This window comes from Cotesia glomerata, linkage group LG8 (genome assembly GCF_020080835.1).
Source record: "Cotesia glomerata isolate CgM1 linkage group LG8, MPM_Cglom_v2.3, whole genome shotgun sequence".
NCBI classification, from domain to species: Eukaryota; Metazoa; Arthropoda; class Insecta; order Hymenoptera; family Braconidae; genus Cotesia; species Cotesia glomerata.
Genome location: NC_058165.1, coordinates 154,976 through 170,495, shown reverse-complemented (window position 1 = coordinate 170,495; position 15,520 = coordinate 154,976). Strand labels below are relative to the sequence as shown.

Sequence of the window (15,520 nt, the reverse complement as noted above, 5' to 3'; positions counted from 1 at the left end):
TCCAATTAAAACAAGTAAAAAAGTAAAAAAAAAAAAAAAAAGAAAAATTGTCCACTTGTTAATATCTAAATTTTATATATATATATATAAATCATCTTCTGTTGAATAAATAAAACCGAATTTATGATTAAAATAACGTAGTGATTTTATCAGCACTTAATTTAAACCCCAAAAAAAGGAGTCTTCTATAGAGGAACTAACTATAATATAACTATCATTAGCTATCATCAGTGGAAGTACTGGAGATCTGGGTGCTAGCACCGCTGGAGAAGCTGCTGCGACAGGTATCAACTGTAAGAGCTGTCTCAGGAACATGGATAAATTGGACCTTGGCAGGTTCTTTGACTTTCCCCCTGTATAAGCTCCAGAACCCTTTGGAAAGTTTTCCTCCTTTTTCTCCTCCAAGATTGTCAACGCCCCAGGTGAAGGAGCTGTTTCGCCTTTTGAGAACCTTTTTAGCCATCAAACTCCTGTTATTCTTGTATGCAAGTTCCCTTCTGAAGCAAAAGAGCTTCCTGAGTTCCCTTTTGATCCTCCTGGATCGATAACCAAACAGCATTGGCGATACAATCGTTCCCAGTAAAAAACATCCGATCCCCACCACGTCAACTTGATGGTACACCAAATTGACTGCCACAGTCTTGATCACAACAATTGTAAAAAATGGCGTCCAACAGACAAACCCCATTACAATCACCAACGCGCTGATTCGTGCAGCTCGAGTCTCTTCTCGGTACTTAAATAGCGAGCCATTGCTGATTCTGTGCCTTAAACTGTTTATATAGTTAGTCGTACGGGTATTTTGCCGGGGATAAATCTTCGGAAGTATCATCGGTTCGGCATTTTGTGGCACCTGTCCGTCTCCATTTGAGTCACTTTCGGTGGCATATTGTTGCTGTTGCTGTTGCTCTTGCTCGTTAAATTCATTCCTCTCAATATATGACAATTTTTCAGTGGCATCTTTTGATAAATCTCCATAAGCTTCATCAATGCCATATAATTTGCCATTTTCCTCTATATGGCCAATATATAATTGGGTATTTCTTTCATTGTCTTCTAAATCATTTTTAGCTTCATTAAAATCTCTATTGATCTCCTCAGGATCAAAATCACCAATATGGCCATTATATGGCCGGCTATTTTCCATCATCTCGTTAATTTCTTTGGTATCAAACTGTTTAATATCATTATTATGAGATCCAACGGTAAAAATAACATGAGTACGACCATTATCATCATCATCATCATCATTACAATTATTATTATTATTACTATTATTATTATTATTATTATTACTAATATCTTCTTCAATGATTGGAGAAGGCGACAAGTGTCTTTGTAATTGACTAGTTATCTCAATGCTTTCGTCAATCGACGACAAACTTGATATGTTTTTAATCCGTGAGTCTGAATCATGACGTAGAGGAAGGTAGTCATCGTCAGTAAGGTAGTTAGTAACTGTAAGTACCGGCCGAGAACCAGTACGTCGCGTTCTTTCGGAATTATTGTGCGCAGCGGTATAAATACAGAGGTAGATCCAGATTATCGTGATAAAAGGAGCCAAGTAGATTATTATTATGTAAATTATTGTATAGGCGAGGTTATAGATGGTCAAAAAATCCAAAGATAGGGAAGAGTGATCGATTGTCGGTAAGCTGGGCTTATTATTATCATCGGTAACTGGTAAAACAACAACGGAGCGACAATTTTGCCAGAGGCTCTGCTGGCTCCCAGAGTGGCTATTGATGTTGTTTTTGGTGTTAAATATGGCTAGAACGCTGATTATTATCGACAGGATCCAGACTACGATAATAAGAAGGGTACATTTTAGGTTATCGATCCTTGTTCGGTAATGGAGAGGGTCGATTACTGCCAGGTATTGGTCGATTGCGATTAGAAGCACTGACAATATCGAAGATGTCGTTACTAACGCGGTGGCGCCCTCTGCTAATGTACAGTGGACTGCAGATGGGGGGGCTGACTGGTGGTCGGTTATCAACAGCGGGTGCAGGAGAATTATCGTCAACAGGTTGGAAGCGCTCAGGTTCATCACAAATCTAAAAGATTTTTTTTTTTAGCTTTATTTTTAAACGCCGTAACTTTTATTATTATTTTTTTCGATAAAATATAAATTTTTTAAATTACCAATTTATAATACTAACAACAAGTTATTGATCTGCTTTTATTGTAAAAAATATTATTTAGAAAATTTTTTAAATGGAATAAACCCAACAAAATGAGCATTATCACGTTGAAGAAATAAATAAACGTCTTAATAGAATTAGTAAATACAATATATTACACATGATGATCAATAAGACGATAATATATGGATATATATTCAGAGGAAAGTTCATTGTGACTTCCGGCGTTCAGGGCCGATATATCGTCAGATATCACGTCAATGTAATCTGATAATAAAAATAAATAAATAATAATAATTAGCTGGTAATTAATGAATTGATTAATAAATTAAATTTTCACTTTGAGGAAAAACGATGACTCACTTGGAGAATCATACAAGGAAATATAAATTTTATCCACGAGAATTTAAACAAGCTAAGAGTATATATTTCTTCAATTACGATATATATATATAATTGCGCAAGTGAATGAGTATTGACCGTTTAGTAACTTGTCATAAAAATCATTTGTATTTATAACACATTAACGAAAGGTCATCACATGATGGCAATGGACGTTAAAATGAAAAATAAAAATAATAACTCAAGCCAAGAATAATAATTTTTAAGAAAAATCTTTTTTTCTCGATTATATGACTTTACTTATTTTATTTCAGTTTAGAATAACTTGAGTTTTACTAAAAAAATTTAATCTTCTACAAGTTTTGTTCTTAATTTAAAAAAAAAAAACAAACTTTTTTTTAAGTTTTACAAAAATTACTTAAAAATTTTTCAAGTTATACAAAAATAATACAAATAGATAAATTTAAATACACACCTGTTGGATATTATCCGTAGTCCAGGGCGTTTTATAAATGCCAGCAGCAGTGTAGCGTTCAATAAAAAAGACAGCAAAAGTATTAAGCTCCATATTATTGTTGTGAAAATAAAATAGGTATTATTATTTTCCAGACATCCCAAATTCTCCATCGGAGTGATATCAGGATTCTCCGTCGATCCTCCATCCATTCATGAATTTATCAACGATCTACAATATATAGATTATAAATAAATTTACATTCTTTGTAATTATTTTATAATATACTATAAACATCATTTTAATGACTATTATTAAATCCGCGGTGATATTAATAGTCGTACTTAATCTCAAGATTAATCTTATAAGCTCGTTATCTCTGAAAGAGTCTAAAAATAATTTTTATCGTAAATGTTTATTAGCTGAAAATAGAATAATATCAAAATATCTGACTCATGGTGTCATGGGAATAATTTGTTACTTGGGAATTCCTGAGGTAATTTGTCAACACTTTGTTACACAACTTTTTTTTTTTTTTTTTCTTTTAAGGTAATTTTATTCTTTACAACTTTTAATTGTTATAAAATTTTCGTAAGCTCATTATTTTTTAACTTATAGCCATTTATAAAAGTCTCATGATATAAACAAGTAATATATATAGAATAGCGCTGGCACAAGCTCTTGACTCAGAGTACATGCGCGATATTTTTTCCCAAATTACGGACTAAAAAAAAAGACAACATCAACATTTAAAATCTTAAGTTATTTTAAAACCACTTGAGAATAATTTTATAAATTTGCAATATTAAACGAAAAATATATAAATAATTTAGAGGAAGCTCAGTATTATAAGTCAATATTTATTGTTATTTTTTTTTTGAAAATTAATAGATATGTTTTCAGTAATAAATAAAAAATAACTAAGTTGCGGACAAAAGTTAATAAATAATGGATTTACAAAGATTTTATAACACTATAATCTAAACTTAAATTTCATTTCCAGTACCGCCATCACAATTATAATTTTCTTTTAAAATACCAAAATTATCGCCTATCGAATTACCATCACCAAAATACAGTAAAATTATACGATAAAAAACAAAAAAACCAACTGCTCATAAGTTAATTCTTACTCTGAATTAAAAAATAAAAAATTAAAGAATTAACCAGTAAATAAAATATCGCAAGACACAAAAATAATTGTTTAAAAAAAAAAATATAACATAAAACAGAAATTAACCAACACTTACTTTTATTTAATAATAATAATAATAATAATTATTATTATTATGTTACCATTATTATAGGTAAATAATAAATTCACGTAACCGCGTGTCGTAACAATTTAGATCGGAGAATAATTTCCTTACTAAAAAAATTTATCATTATTACAATAATAATAATAATAATAATGAAAACTCCCGTACCGGTTGGCTCATTAAAATATTATGAAATAAAATTACCATCACGGACTTTTTATTTTGAAACTTTTATATTTTTAGCCACTATCTACTTAAAATATATATTTAATAGCTTATTTTTATCTTTCGATAAATTTTATTTAATGCTCCCATCTCAACCCGTTGTAAATTAAAATATTAAATACGTAAATAAATATTTATGATTTATAAATTAATAATTCTTCTCAAATGATTTATTTTTCATTTTTTTTTTAAGATTTTTAATTAATTTTTTTATCAATCACCGATGTGTGATTTAAAAATCATAATGCCGTCATTTTAACTAATATAAATATCAATTTTTCAAGGAATTTAATTGACTTAATGTTTAATTGAAATTTTATTAATTTAAAAAAAAAAAATTCATGATATGTTTACTTACCAATAAAAAAAACATCAACCATCCTCGACAGAAGCTGTGCTACCTAAAAGAATAAATAAAAACTAATCAAATGTAATCTCTATCAAGTGATAAATAAACATATACATATATCTATAATTGAACTCAATTTCCGGGTTTTAATCTAGGTACTGATTTTATTTTGTTAAATTCAATTAAACTTTTTGTTAAATTTGACCTTGGATAATTGTTATTTGTGATTGAGATAAATAAACAATATTATTATTATTTTTTAATAAAAATAATAATAATCTTATTAATTGTAACTTATTATTAATGATTCATTAATGTTACAAGAAACAAAATGTCATCGTACGATAAGGCACTGAAGATTATCAATTGCTAAATAATTACATAAAACAAATAATTGTTTAGCTGATAGCTTTCGTGATTTGTCGCCGATTTTATCTATTGATGACTTGTTAAATAATTTTGTTAAATTTACTTTAAATCACAGCATTGATCATAAAAAAAAAAAAAAAAAACAACAACAACAACAATTTAGGAAGGGTTTGAACTTGATTCTTTCGGATCAAAGTTCACTCACATGAGCGAAAAAAAAATTTTTTTTTCCCTGAAATTCTCTACAATTTATCAAATAATTTCTAATTAACATTGCAAATGAAATTTTCTAATTTTTTCTCTAAATATCTTTTCCTTTTTAAGTTGAAAAAAAATAAAAAAAAAACGTTCTTAATATACGGGAGACAATATCGATGATTCATCTCACCTCCATGAAAAAAAAAAAAAATCTAATTATTTATACGACAATTAATAATATACGTCACGCATTACTAATTTATTGAATATAGTAATGATTTGCGCGAGTTCAAAGATCGATAAAACTCTTATATCATTTATTACATTGTCTACAAGTGCAATTTAGTTATTTGCTATTTGACCAAGTGCAATTTAGTTATTTGCTATCCTGTGCAATATGGGGTATAAGACTTGAAGTAGACTGTTTTTGTTTCAGTATTCATTATTAATCTTGATTAATTAAATTTATATTATTGTGATAAAGTTGACGTTGAGAGACCTATCAATATTAACAATATTAACATTATAAGAATCTATTTTGATTGTCGATAATAGCTTATGAGCACTTTTTGTTTTGTTTTTGATTTTTACTTAAAATTATATTGATCTGTAATTAATTTTAAGATATTTTGTATACTTTGTTGTATATGCTTTTGGCCGTTAGAGAACTACGTCCTACGGCCTCTTTCAATAAATTACAATTACAATTTTTTCTACCCTGTTTTATATTTAAAAAAAATTACTTAAATGAAATAAAAATTAATATTTTTTTTTTTTTTTAATTGTAAATTTTTATAATTAAAAGCCATTCAATAAATATTTAACATCATAAATTGTACACAATAAATATTTACGAAAGAATTACAATTATTAATTCCAGACGGTGGGATAAATTTTAAATATATAATTTATAAATAAATAAGCGATCATTATTTTTATAAATTTTTTGTAAACAGAGCCGTGTAGTTAATAATAAATAATAAATAATAATAATATTTCAAATAAAGTCAAATAGTCCTTGGCATGAATTTCCTTTATGCTGTTATCAATTCATAATGTATATATCTATATATAAATATTATTTTAATTAATATTTATATTTGTACTTTCTTTTTTCGTTTATATTCATTTAATATATATCGACAATGTTTGTATTTTTTAATTAGTTTTAGATAATAATTAGGAAGGATCTATTTCCGTATGTGTGAATGCTTATTAGAGTCATTAAGATTATTTCAAGATTATTAAAGATATTATATTTAAAGTTGAATATTAATTAATAAAAATCTTTTTTAACACGATAAATTGCTATTTAAACATAAAAAAGCATTTTAATGGCACATGGTAAGGATTATTTAAAAATATTTTGTGGGAATAAGCCTTTTTGAAAAAATTAATTTTTAAATTCTATTTATTTTTTTTCTATGTTCTCATTAGGCTGATGACAGGTTAAGGAATTAAAATTTCAGCTTAATGTTGTTTTGTTTAATTATTATTTTAAGACAGCTAATACTTTTCTCAATTGTGTTCTTAGGCTGACCAAAGGTAATACATTTTTCAATTAGTTATTTTTTTATGATTAAGTTATCGGCACGAAAGAGGACGTTCAATTCATCAGACAATAAATTCTATTTTACTAATTTATTGTTATTAAAATTATTTTTTAAATTTATTCTTGTATTGTACAGAAAATTAATTTTTATTATTGACGTTTCATATAATATAATTTAGAAATTCAAAATAATAATAATTTAAAAATATTTATTATTATTATTATTATTAAAAATTTAATTTGATCAAAAAATTCCCATATTCTTCAAAAATATATATATATATATATTTACCACTCAAACTAGGTTATCAAAGATTTAGTACAGGTATAACTCATATATGTAAATACATACATATATATATATATATAGATAGATAGATAGATAGATAGATAGATAGATAGATATAGAAACCATTAAGACATTATTATTTCAATCTAAATCTACTAATACGGGGCCAGGTCATCTCTCTATCTATTTTTATCACTCTTTAATAAAACCCATATATATATATATATATATGTCTAGTACCCCCAGAAAATAATAAATTGTATTATTCCATTCGACTAATCACTAACGATTGTGTTAACACCCTATTATAAACAAATAGATAATATAATGGAAAAATAATTGACATATGCATTAACATTAATAACTTATCAGTTCTGAAGAAGAAAAAAAAAATATTACTTACTGCATCAAACAAAAAATCCTTTGTTCCGAAATTTGCACTTTTTTTTTTTTAAATTATCACTTAAAAATTAACAATACGGAGAATCTATTTTATAAATAAGAATTATTAATTATTATTATTATCAACTACAGCTGCCTAGAGTAAAAATAAATTGCAGCGATGAAATAATAACAATAATAATAATAATTATAAATATTGGCACACTACTGCCGAGCGTTTGTGAGCAAACTTACTACTGACAATATTTTAGATTTACTTTTACTTAAACTAAGCTCAACTATACTTTGGTGTTTGTATAGTGCTGTAATAATAATAGTTATAATAACTGTGGGAAGAAAAATTAAAATTGACGCATGCGCGGTGGGTATTGAATGCCGCAAAGTCTGCAGAGTAAAACGAGCAGCCATGCATGATATGATGAGGAAAAGAAGAATGTTGCTTGTGTATCGACGTCAGTGGCGGTGAGTCCAACTATTGGAGCCACTGATCAGTGGTAGAAAAATTTAAATTTTTTTTAAAGATTAATATTGAAAATTACAACGATATATAAGCCATATGTAACCAGGATATTTTATTAATTAACCGACAGTTAATTTTATAAAAAACTAAACCATATATTAGTAATAAAAAAATTAGGTCAATTAATTAAACCGACCATGCATGGAATTAATCCGACTAATCTTAATCACAATGTTTGTCTGGTTAATAATAACGCAGATTAACGGGGCGAACCCACCGCCCCAATTTCAACCTCCAAGCAAACTTCCCTAAAGTCAGAGCTAAAAAAATTAAAATACAAGTTTACAACGGAGTTGTAAATGTTCAATCACAATTCACACCATTGAAATCACCATCGAAGATCCTTGCGATTTTTAAAGCGTAAACAAGCCCGTGACTTGTAGACTCGACAACCCAGACTTGTGCAAGTCATCATTCTCTTTTACACCACTTGCAAGCATTTTGACAAAGAAATTGAAATTGGAGGAAGCGTTATCCCAAAGAATGACGAGGGTGAAGGATACTGTGTCGCGTTTAAAGACATGTCATCAGGCTGCAATTAGTATCACGGTAATTTGGCGATGATAAAATCCTCGTATATTAAAGGTAACCTCAATCTAAATACCTACATCAGGTTCTGCCTCTGTAGACGACCTGGATTTATTGGAAACATGACCCTGTTTGGCGGGAGCTGTGAGCATCCCTTTATCTGCGACGGAGACGTCGTCAACATAAACGTTTCCTACGACAAAATACGAGTGCAAGTGTCTGAACGAGTTCAAGTCGAAAACGGTTGGAGACAATTGGCACCGTTGCGTTCCTCCTTCTTTTGAAAAACGCGTCAACTGGTCAACCGTGCCCCAAGCCACAAAAATTCGCCAAGTCTTTCATCCCCGTAAAAACATATTTTGACAAAATTATCTCTAATTATATTGGGAATCTGGATGAACTGATCAAACCCTGCAGTAGGTGTCCTGTTACCGGTAAGCAGCCGACCTACGGAAGATCAGTTACCATTGACAGAAGTGGTCACCCTGATGATGCCACGGTGATCTGCCGACTGGCTGACAGTGATGAAATCAACCAGCCAAACTGGGGCATCCCTTTGAGGAGACATACTCATCAATGGCAAAGACGGAAATATGAACCGTCTGCTATCAACGCTGGTGATGACGCGTTCCTAGGTTTAACCGTCTTACCAATGTCAACGTTCATTCCAATGGTGATATCTAACTGCTTTCGAGGATCATTGCATTATAACTTTATCTCCAGTACAGCGTACACCTGCAACATCTTAACTAAAAACCTGGTTATACCTATCTCGGTGAAGATGAGATCAAAGATTTTATAATCAACAGCAATCATAATAACATATCCTCAACTTTTCTGACTCGTACCAATCAAGAATACGGTTTATATTTGCAAGAAAAAAATACCTGGGATGCAGTAAAAGAATTGGGGCATGCCTTCGGAGTAGCTCTGAAAAAATTTAATAATGTAAACTATCAGTACCTAACTTACAATCCAATTATTAAATCTAATAAAACTCTTAAAGAGTATTTTCCGTTTGTTACCATGCGGGTCAGGCCAATGTCAGATCAAGATATGGATGATAGCTATTGGAAACGACATAAAATTTCCGGAATTCGAAATTTTGTTGTTGATTTTGTGTTGACTGATCAGAATATTAGTGAGGGTTTTCTCTTAAAAGATATCATCATGAAGCTGACTCGAATTTTGTATATAAGTGATTTTTAAATTGAAACTATTGTTAATTATTGTCAATTTTTTTATTTTTTATCTCGTTGCGGTAATGATGATAATCAGTTATATTTTTTTTTGTAGATTAAAAAAAAAAATATAATCAAAATTCAATTATTTTCAATAATTCTTACGATAATATGTCTCTTATTAATTGTTTACTAACAATATTTCCTTGCGCGTTTTCGTAGAAAAAGTAAATAGCGGGATCAGAATCGATTTTTTAAGAGGCTTTGACGATCGATTTTTGATGTATTGTTTCATCTCAACATCAAATAAAGGTATACCAAGGAGCCGACACAACAGATTCAGACTTACCAGAGAAGCAAGGTAACTTTCGCCTAGCTTCGGTGAAGACTGATCCTTTAGGAAAGCAGGGTTTCTTTATTGTCATCGGTACATCGTTTTTCCAAATGGTTCTACAAGAATGTCAAGGAGTCTTTTTGTTCAAAGGATCACGATTCCCGACATTGTAACTACTTGACTTACAATTGCACTGACCGGATGTAACATCAAACTCGTTTTTTTCATCGGCATTAGGTATCTCCATGATGCAGGGGTTGCGCATTGGATGGAGTCGGTTCAGTGGATGTTGGACGAATTTATTACCGAGGGAATTCGTTCCCCCAAATTCGCACACGAATCTAAACGAGTTGGGATTAGTCGAACTCAGCGGCTCATCTTCGTGAGTCATGTTGATATCTCGAGGATTAACCCGAATAATTATTCTTATTGTCCTTCAGGATGTTGTCCGGATGGTAGATTTGGGAGTTGTTGCAGGCAATTATCTTGTTCCCTTCCGGGCCTTCGAAAAAGTTCGGAAACCTGGACCGGCAGACTACGTCGTTATTGATCGTCATAACAGCGTAAGTCGTACGCAGATTGCAGCGAGGCCGCTTGCTGACGCACCAAATTCCTTCATAGAGTTGCTTGTTTGCCACGAATATCTCGTTGTTTTTTACGGTCCCGGATTATCACCGAGTGGAGAGACAAGCCTCGGCATATTTTATCGCACTCGTCGTGTCGTACGTAGCGTCAGTGCTTTCGTTGTGCAGTTCATAGTCATCTGTCAGGGACATGTTATCTGGCAACTTGATCAAGAAAATTGCGAAGGATGTTGAGCAGACTGTTGGGTCCTTGGAGTTGATGATAATGTTCGGAATGTTTGACATGATGTTGCAGTTTAGAAGCTCTGCTCAACGCGTTGATTCGATAGTTTGTAGTTGCGTACTTGGAGATGTAGCCGTAGTAGTCTTTGGAGTTAATAGATATTGTCAAGGAATAGGCAATTACCACCATGATAACTGCAACAGTAAGTACCACTAAAATTATTTTGTTGATAATTTTTGAAAAGTCTTTTTATATCTAATAAATACAAGTGGGGATAAAAAAAAAAAAAAAAAAAAATAAAAAAAAATTGTTTAATTTTTGTCTCGCTCAAGGTAATTAGAGCTACATTGGAACATAAATCTAAGTCAATTAACTTATCAAATCCACCAAGTTTGCAAATAAACGATCAACGTGTTGCTTTTGATTAAATTATTAAACGTTTTAATTGATATAAAAGCTATTAAATCAACGTACGAAGAATCCGTTGACGGCTATTAATAATTAATTAATCAATATTTATACGGTTTTTATCGACAACTTTTTATTATTCGTTTTATTTTATCAGCTAAAGTATATAATCTAATCACCATTAACATTGTGAGTTAGTCTGCGACTTAGTTAGTCATTCTGTCAATTGTTACTGACTAGCGGACTAGGACAATATCGATATGTCTCTGCACAAGAATTTCTGTTTTAAATATTTCATCATCATTATCATCATTATAATTATCGTCATCAATCAAGCATATGTAAGTACCATAATAGTAATAATAATTAATCAGTATTAAAGTTTCTAAATGATTATGATCTAACATACTTTCAGGCCATTGATTACACACTTTATCGGAATGATTCAGTTCCATCCCTAGAATCCGTGGCCTCCAAGATCCCACCACTGGAGAACCTTCTTCATGCCCTGATAGCGGCTCCATCAACAAGCTCTCTGCAACAGAAAACCGAGAAGCTGCTGGAGTACGCTGGACTAGTGCGCTTGAAATTGTTATCCAAACTGGGGTTTGAGGTTTACAACAACGATGAGCTTAACCTTCCGGAGGTTACAGCCTTAAATGACATCTACCAACGTACCCTAAAGCGGAAGGATAACTTGCTATTGATCCTGCCATTTAAAAATATCACAGTCCAGCAGTTCTGTTCCCTGGTTGATGAATCTTCGAGTGGTAAAACCTGCAACAAAATCATCCAAGAAATTCCTTTGACCTTCCCGCCAGCTCCAACTCCAGCTCCAGCTTCAGCATCAGTCAACCTGAGTTTAAACTCGATTCTGACTGACCTGAAGAGCCACAAGCTGGAACTGACAAGCCAATTATTTTTAGGGCTGCTCCTTCATGTGCCGTTCAACAACTACGACGCTCGTACCCACAATTCTATGAGACACCTGATCTTCTCTTTGCTCCAGGATTCAGATCTTAAATTTAAAACTAGTGTAGAGCACAGGAACTATCACAGAATAACCGACCTGGTCCATGATATTTTGACCAGTGGAGTTTTCTTCAAAGCAACTCCTCACGCTCAATACTTATCCGAGCAGTTAGAAGAGATAATCCCCTTGAACTCAAATATCGAAGCGCTGAGTGCTATTCTTGAGGATAACAAGATCAACCTAAAGTTCCTGCTTGACACGGTTTTGCCAAACGACACCCTGGACGGGGATCTGATTGACGCAAAAAATTACCTTTATCACAAATTGAGAAATATAAAAGACTGGGATATAAACGAGCTGGTTGGAGCTGAAAAATACGAGTACCTAAAGCAGGACCAGCTATTGATTGGACTTCTGGACAAACTCATAGACTTGGACTTTATTAAAGATATTGCTAGTGCTTTGAAGGTCAACGCTTATTTCTGGCACAAGAGCCACATGATTGAAAACTTGAATGACTTATTGGATCTCTTTGACAACTACAACAATTTGAGAGGAGTAACCACCTATCGTGAACTTATTAAGACGATCAGTAGGATAAAAGATAATCTGATTAATAGCAAAAACATTACCATTGAATTGTTGTGCACCAGGCCTAGAGCTTGTCTTAAACAAGGACTGATTAAGGTTCGGCAGTGTCGGGGAATTAATCCGGAGACAAAGAGCTTGATTGACAATTTTTTTGAGCAAACCAAAGATTGCTCAGAATGTATTACTGAAAAGTGTAACCAAGATAATACAGTCGTACCTGCTGAATTAGATTCAGAACCTAATTTAGAGCCGGACTGCGAGGACAGCGAGGAGTGCGAGTCTGACGAGGTTAAAGCTTCCATGGTTGAAGATGATGAAAACCTTAAGAGGCTTAAGAAAGTGAGGGTCGAGGTTGAAGAAAGCGAAGGCTCTACTACGGAAAGTTGGATAACCACCGAAGGCAGTGTTGAAGAAACTACCGAGCATATTGAAGTTGTTAAAGTTATAACTGAAGCGTCAACAACTGAAGCTAACGAATTTTCTACCACTGAAGCAACTACAGAATTTACTACAACTGAACTTACCGATGAACTTACAACAGAGGCTCCGAAAACAACGAAAACCACAGAACGATCAACGACTGAGCTTCTTACCACTGTGAAAATAACGGAACCAACTACAACTGTGATAATAACTGAACCTACGGATGAAAAATTCACCGAGAAAGTAGAAACAACAACTGAAAAAAAAATTGAATGGGTACAAGTTCCTCTGAAGGAAGTGACATTAAAACCATCTATCTCCGTAAACATGCAAAAAGAGTCGGAGGCCGTAACCTTGGGAACAACAGAGTCAACAGTTCGTGACTCTGTAAAAATGATACCCACTCCGAATGTTAAAGTTAAAATTGAGACACCTATACCAACAATATTAGTTCCTACGACAGTTGCTCCGCAACCGAAGCGCAAGCGAGTGATTTGCCACCACCGGGACCTGTACCACAGGAAGAAGCTCAAAAAATTGAACAAGCTTAACCAGAAGCAAGGTAGCTTATTGCATTCTGGTTCCTCCCACGTGAGTTTTGGAGACCTGAAGCTTAATAAGCTTAATCTCCAATCAGATTCCGAAAATATTGAGAAACTGACGACTTTGCGTCCTATTTTTGATTCTGGTGATCAGAAAATAGTGCTTGATGATAAGAATTTGAATTTAGGTGACAAAGTTGACCTCCATGTGCAAGCTCATTCCGGTGAATTGGGTCTGTATTCTGATTCCGCGTCGGGTAAAGTAGATTTGCTGTCCCATTCTGACTTAGAAAAGCTGCAGCTGCATTCAAACTCAAAGTTTAATTCCAGTCAAGGTGTAAACTCAGACTCAGGCTCGGACAAAAACAGTCTACAATCTAAGGCAGAGGTGGGTGAAAATGTATCGGGCTCGACGGATGATGATCATTCCAGCAGTATCCTGGAGAAGACTTACAAGTTGGCGTCGAAAGGCGCGGAAAAGATAAAATCTGGAATTGAGGGTCTTAACCCTTTTGGTCGAAAGAGCAAGGACTCTAGTCAGCAGGATGAAAATAAAAATATCAACATCAATGCTAGGAGGTCTAGGTTAGGCTCAAAAATTTTTGATAGTTCTGAAGAAATGCCTCGAAATTCGGACAAGTCAGACAGCTCGGGCAGTGACCAGGACTCAACTGAGCTAGAGGACAATTATTTTGAAAATCGAAAGAAAAAGAAAAAGTCCAAGGAGTTTTCAAAAATTAAAAATTCCGAGTCGAGTCATAATCACAAGAAAATGACTAGTTATTATAATGAAGAGGTTAAAGAGGAGAAGGTTAAAAAGCGGAGATCTAATTCGGTGAGACGCAGTCAGAGTAGAAAGAGTAGCAAGAGTAGCAGGAGTAGCAGGAGAGCTGATCATCAAAATCATAAGGGACATTATCACTCCAGGAGGAAAAATGTTGAGGAAAATTCAGCTGATGGTGTAAAGAGCCGAATGTTGGACCTCGACCTGACTAAATTCATGAATTTTGAGGTAAAGAGGGATGAGAATGTGAGAAAAAAGGTGCCGACGGCCAAGCGGAGTGTTGATAATCAACAAAGGCAGATCAAGAAGAGACTCCAGGGGAAGAGGTTAGCCAGAGTTTTGAGAGAGACCCCCCACCCCCACCCTCATCCCCCTTCCCTTTTGACATCTGAGACCGAAGTAAAGCCTAGGATATTAAACATCGGAGTAGCGTCCAAGTTTGCCAACATTGAGTTCAAGAGGGATGAAAATTATACTGAGTTTAAAAAGTAAGCTTGGATTATAATTAAAGATGGATTGTAAAATGTTTGTTTTTTAAATTGACAATAAAAATTTAATTTAGTAGTTTATTGGTTATTATTTTTATGAGTTATAGATTGGTTAATTTGTTGGGTATGAAAGGCTGATGTTTTATTGGGCTATTAATTCAAGTGAGCAGATTGGATGGGTGTGATTGGGTGTTGCTTTTATGGGTTGGTAGTTAATAATATAGAGAGGGAGATTGAATAGTCAAGAGGTAAGGAGGGTTGAATGAAAAATGTTCAAGGTACTTTAATGGGGAAATACCTAAAGCTGAGAGGGGCTTTCTCATTTTATCATATGTCGATAATATTAATAATATATATA

At 32.7% G+C, this 15,520-nt stretch overlaps 2 protein-coding genes and 2 pseudogenes across 5 annotated transcripts; 2 read left to right on the top strand and 2 right to left on the bottom strand.

Annotated features, from left to right (window-relative positions):
* Window positions 1-56: 56 nt before the first annotated feature.
* On the bottom strand, window positions 57-7,860 carry LOC123270564 (octopamine receptor 2). Of its 4 annotated transcripts, none has more exons than XM_044736681.1 (5): window positions 7,585-7,860; window positions 4,783-4,825; window positions 2,962-3,171; window positions 211-2,057; window positions 57-180 (listed from the first exon to the last, which is right to left on the bottom strand). In XM_044736681.1, the coding sequence occupies exons 3-4, from the start codon at window positions 3,150-3,152 to the stop codon at window positions 218-220; spliced, it is 2,031 nt and encodes a 676-aa protein (XP_044592616.1). In that variant the 5' UTR covers window positions 3,153-3,171; window positions 4,783-4,825; window positions 7,585-7,860; the 3' UTR covers window positions 57-180; window positions 211-217. The 4 variants fall into 4 exon arrangements, with proteins under 4 accessions (XP_044592616.1, XP_044592617.1, XP_044592615.1 ...); XM_044736682.1 differs by having other exon boundaries at window positions 57-1,218; window positions 1,264-2,057; XM_044736680.1 differs by having other exon boundaries at window positions 57-2,057; window positions 7,581-7,860.
* A 749-nt stretch (window positions 7,861-8,609) lies between these two features.
* On the top strand, window positions 8,610-9,857 carry LOC123270795 (annotated as a pseudogene).
* Window positions 9,858-10,267: 410 nt separating this feature from the next.
* LOC123270794 lies at window positions 10,268-11,187 on the bottom strand (annotated as a pseudogene).
* A 340-nt stretch (window positions 11,188-11,527) lies between these two features.
* LOC123270705 lies at window positions 11,528-15,202 on the top strand. Its single transcript, XM_044736864.1, has 2 exons — window positions 11,528-11,702; window positions 11,777-15,202. The coding sequence occupies exons 1-2, from the start codon at window positions 11,622-11,624 to the stop codon at window positions 15,164-15,166; spliced, it is 3,471 nt and encodes a 1,156-aa protein (XP_044592799.1). The 5' UTR covers window positions 11,528-11,621; the 3' UTR covers window positions 15,167-15,202.
* Window positions 15,203-15,520: the final 318 nt, after the last annotated feature.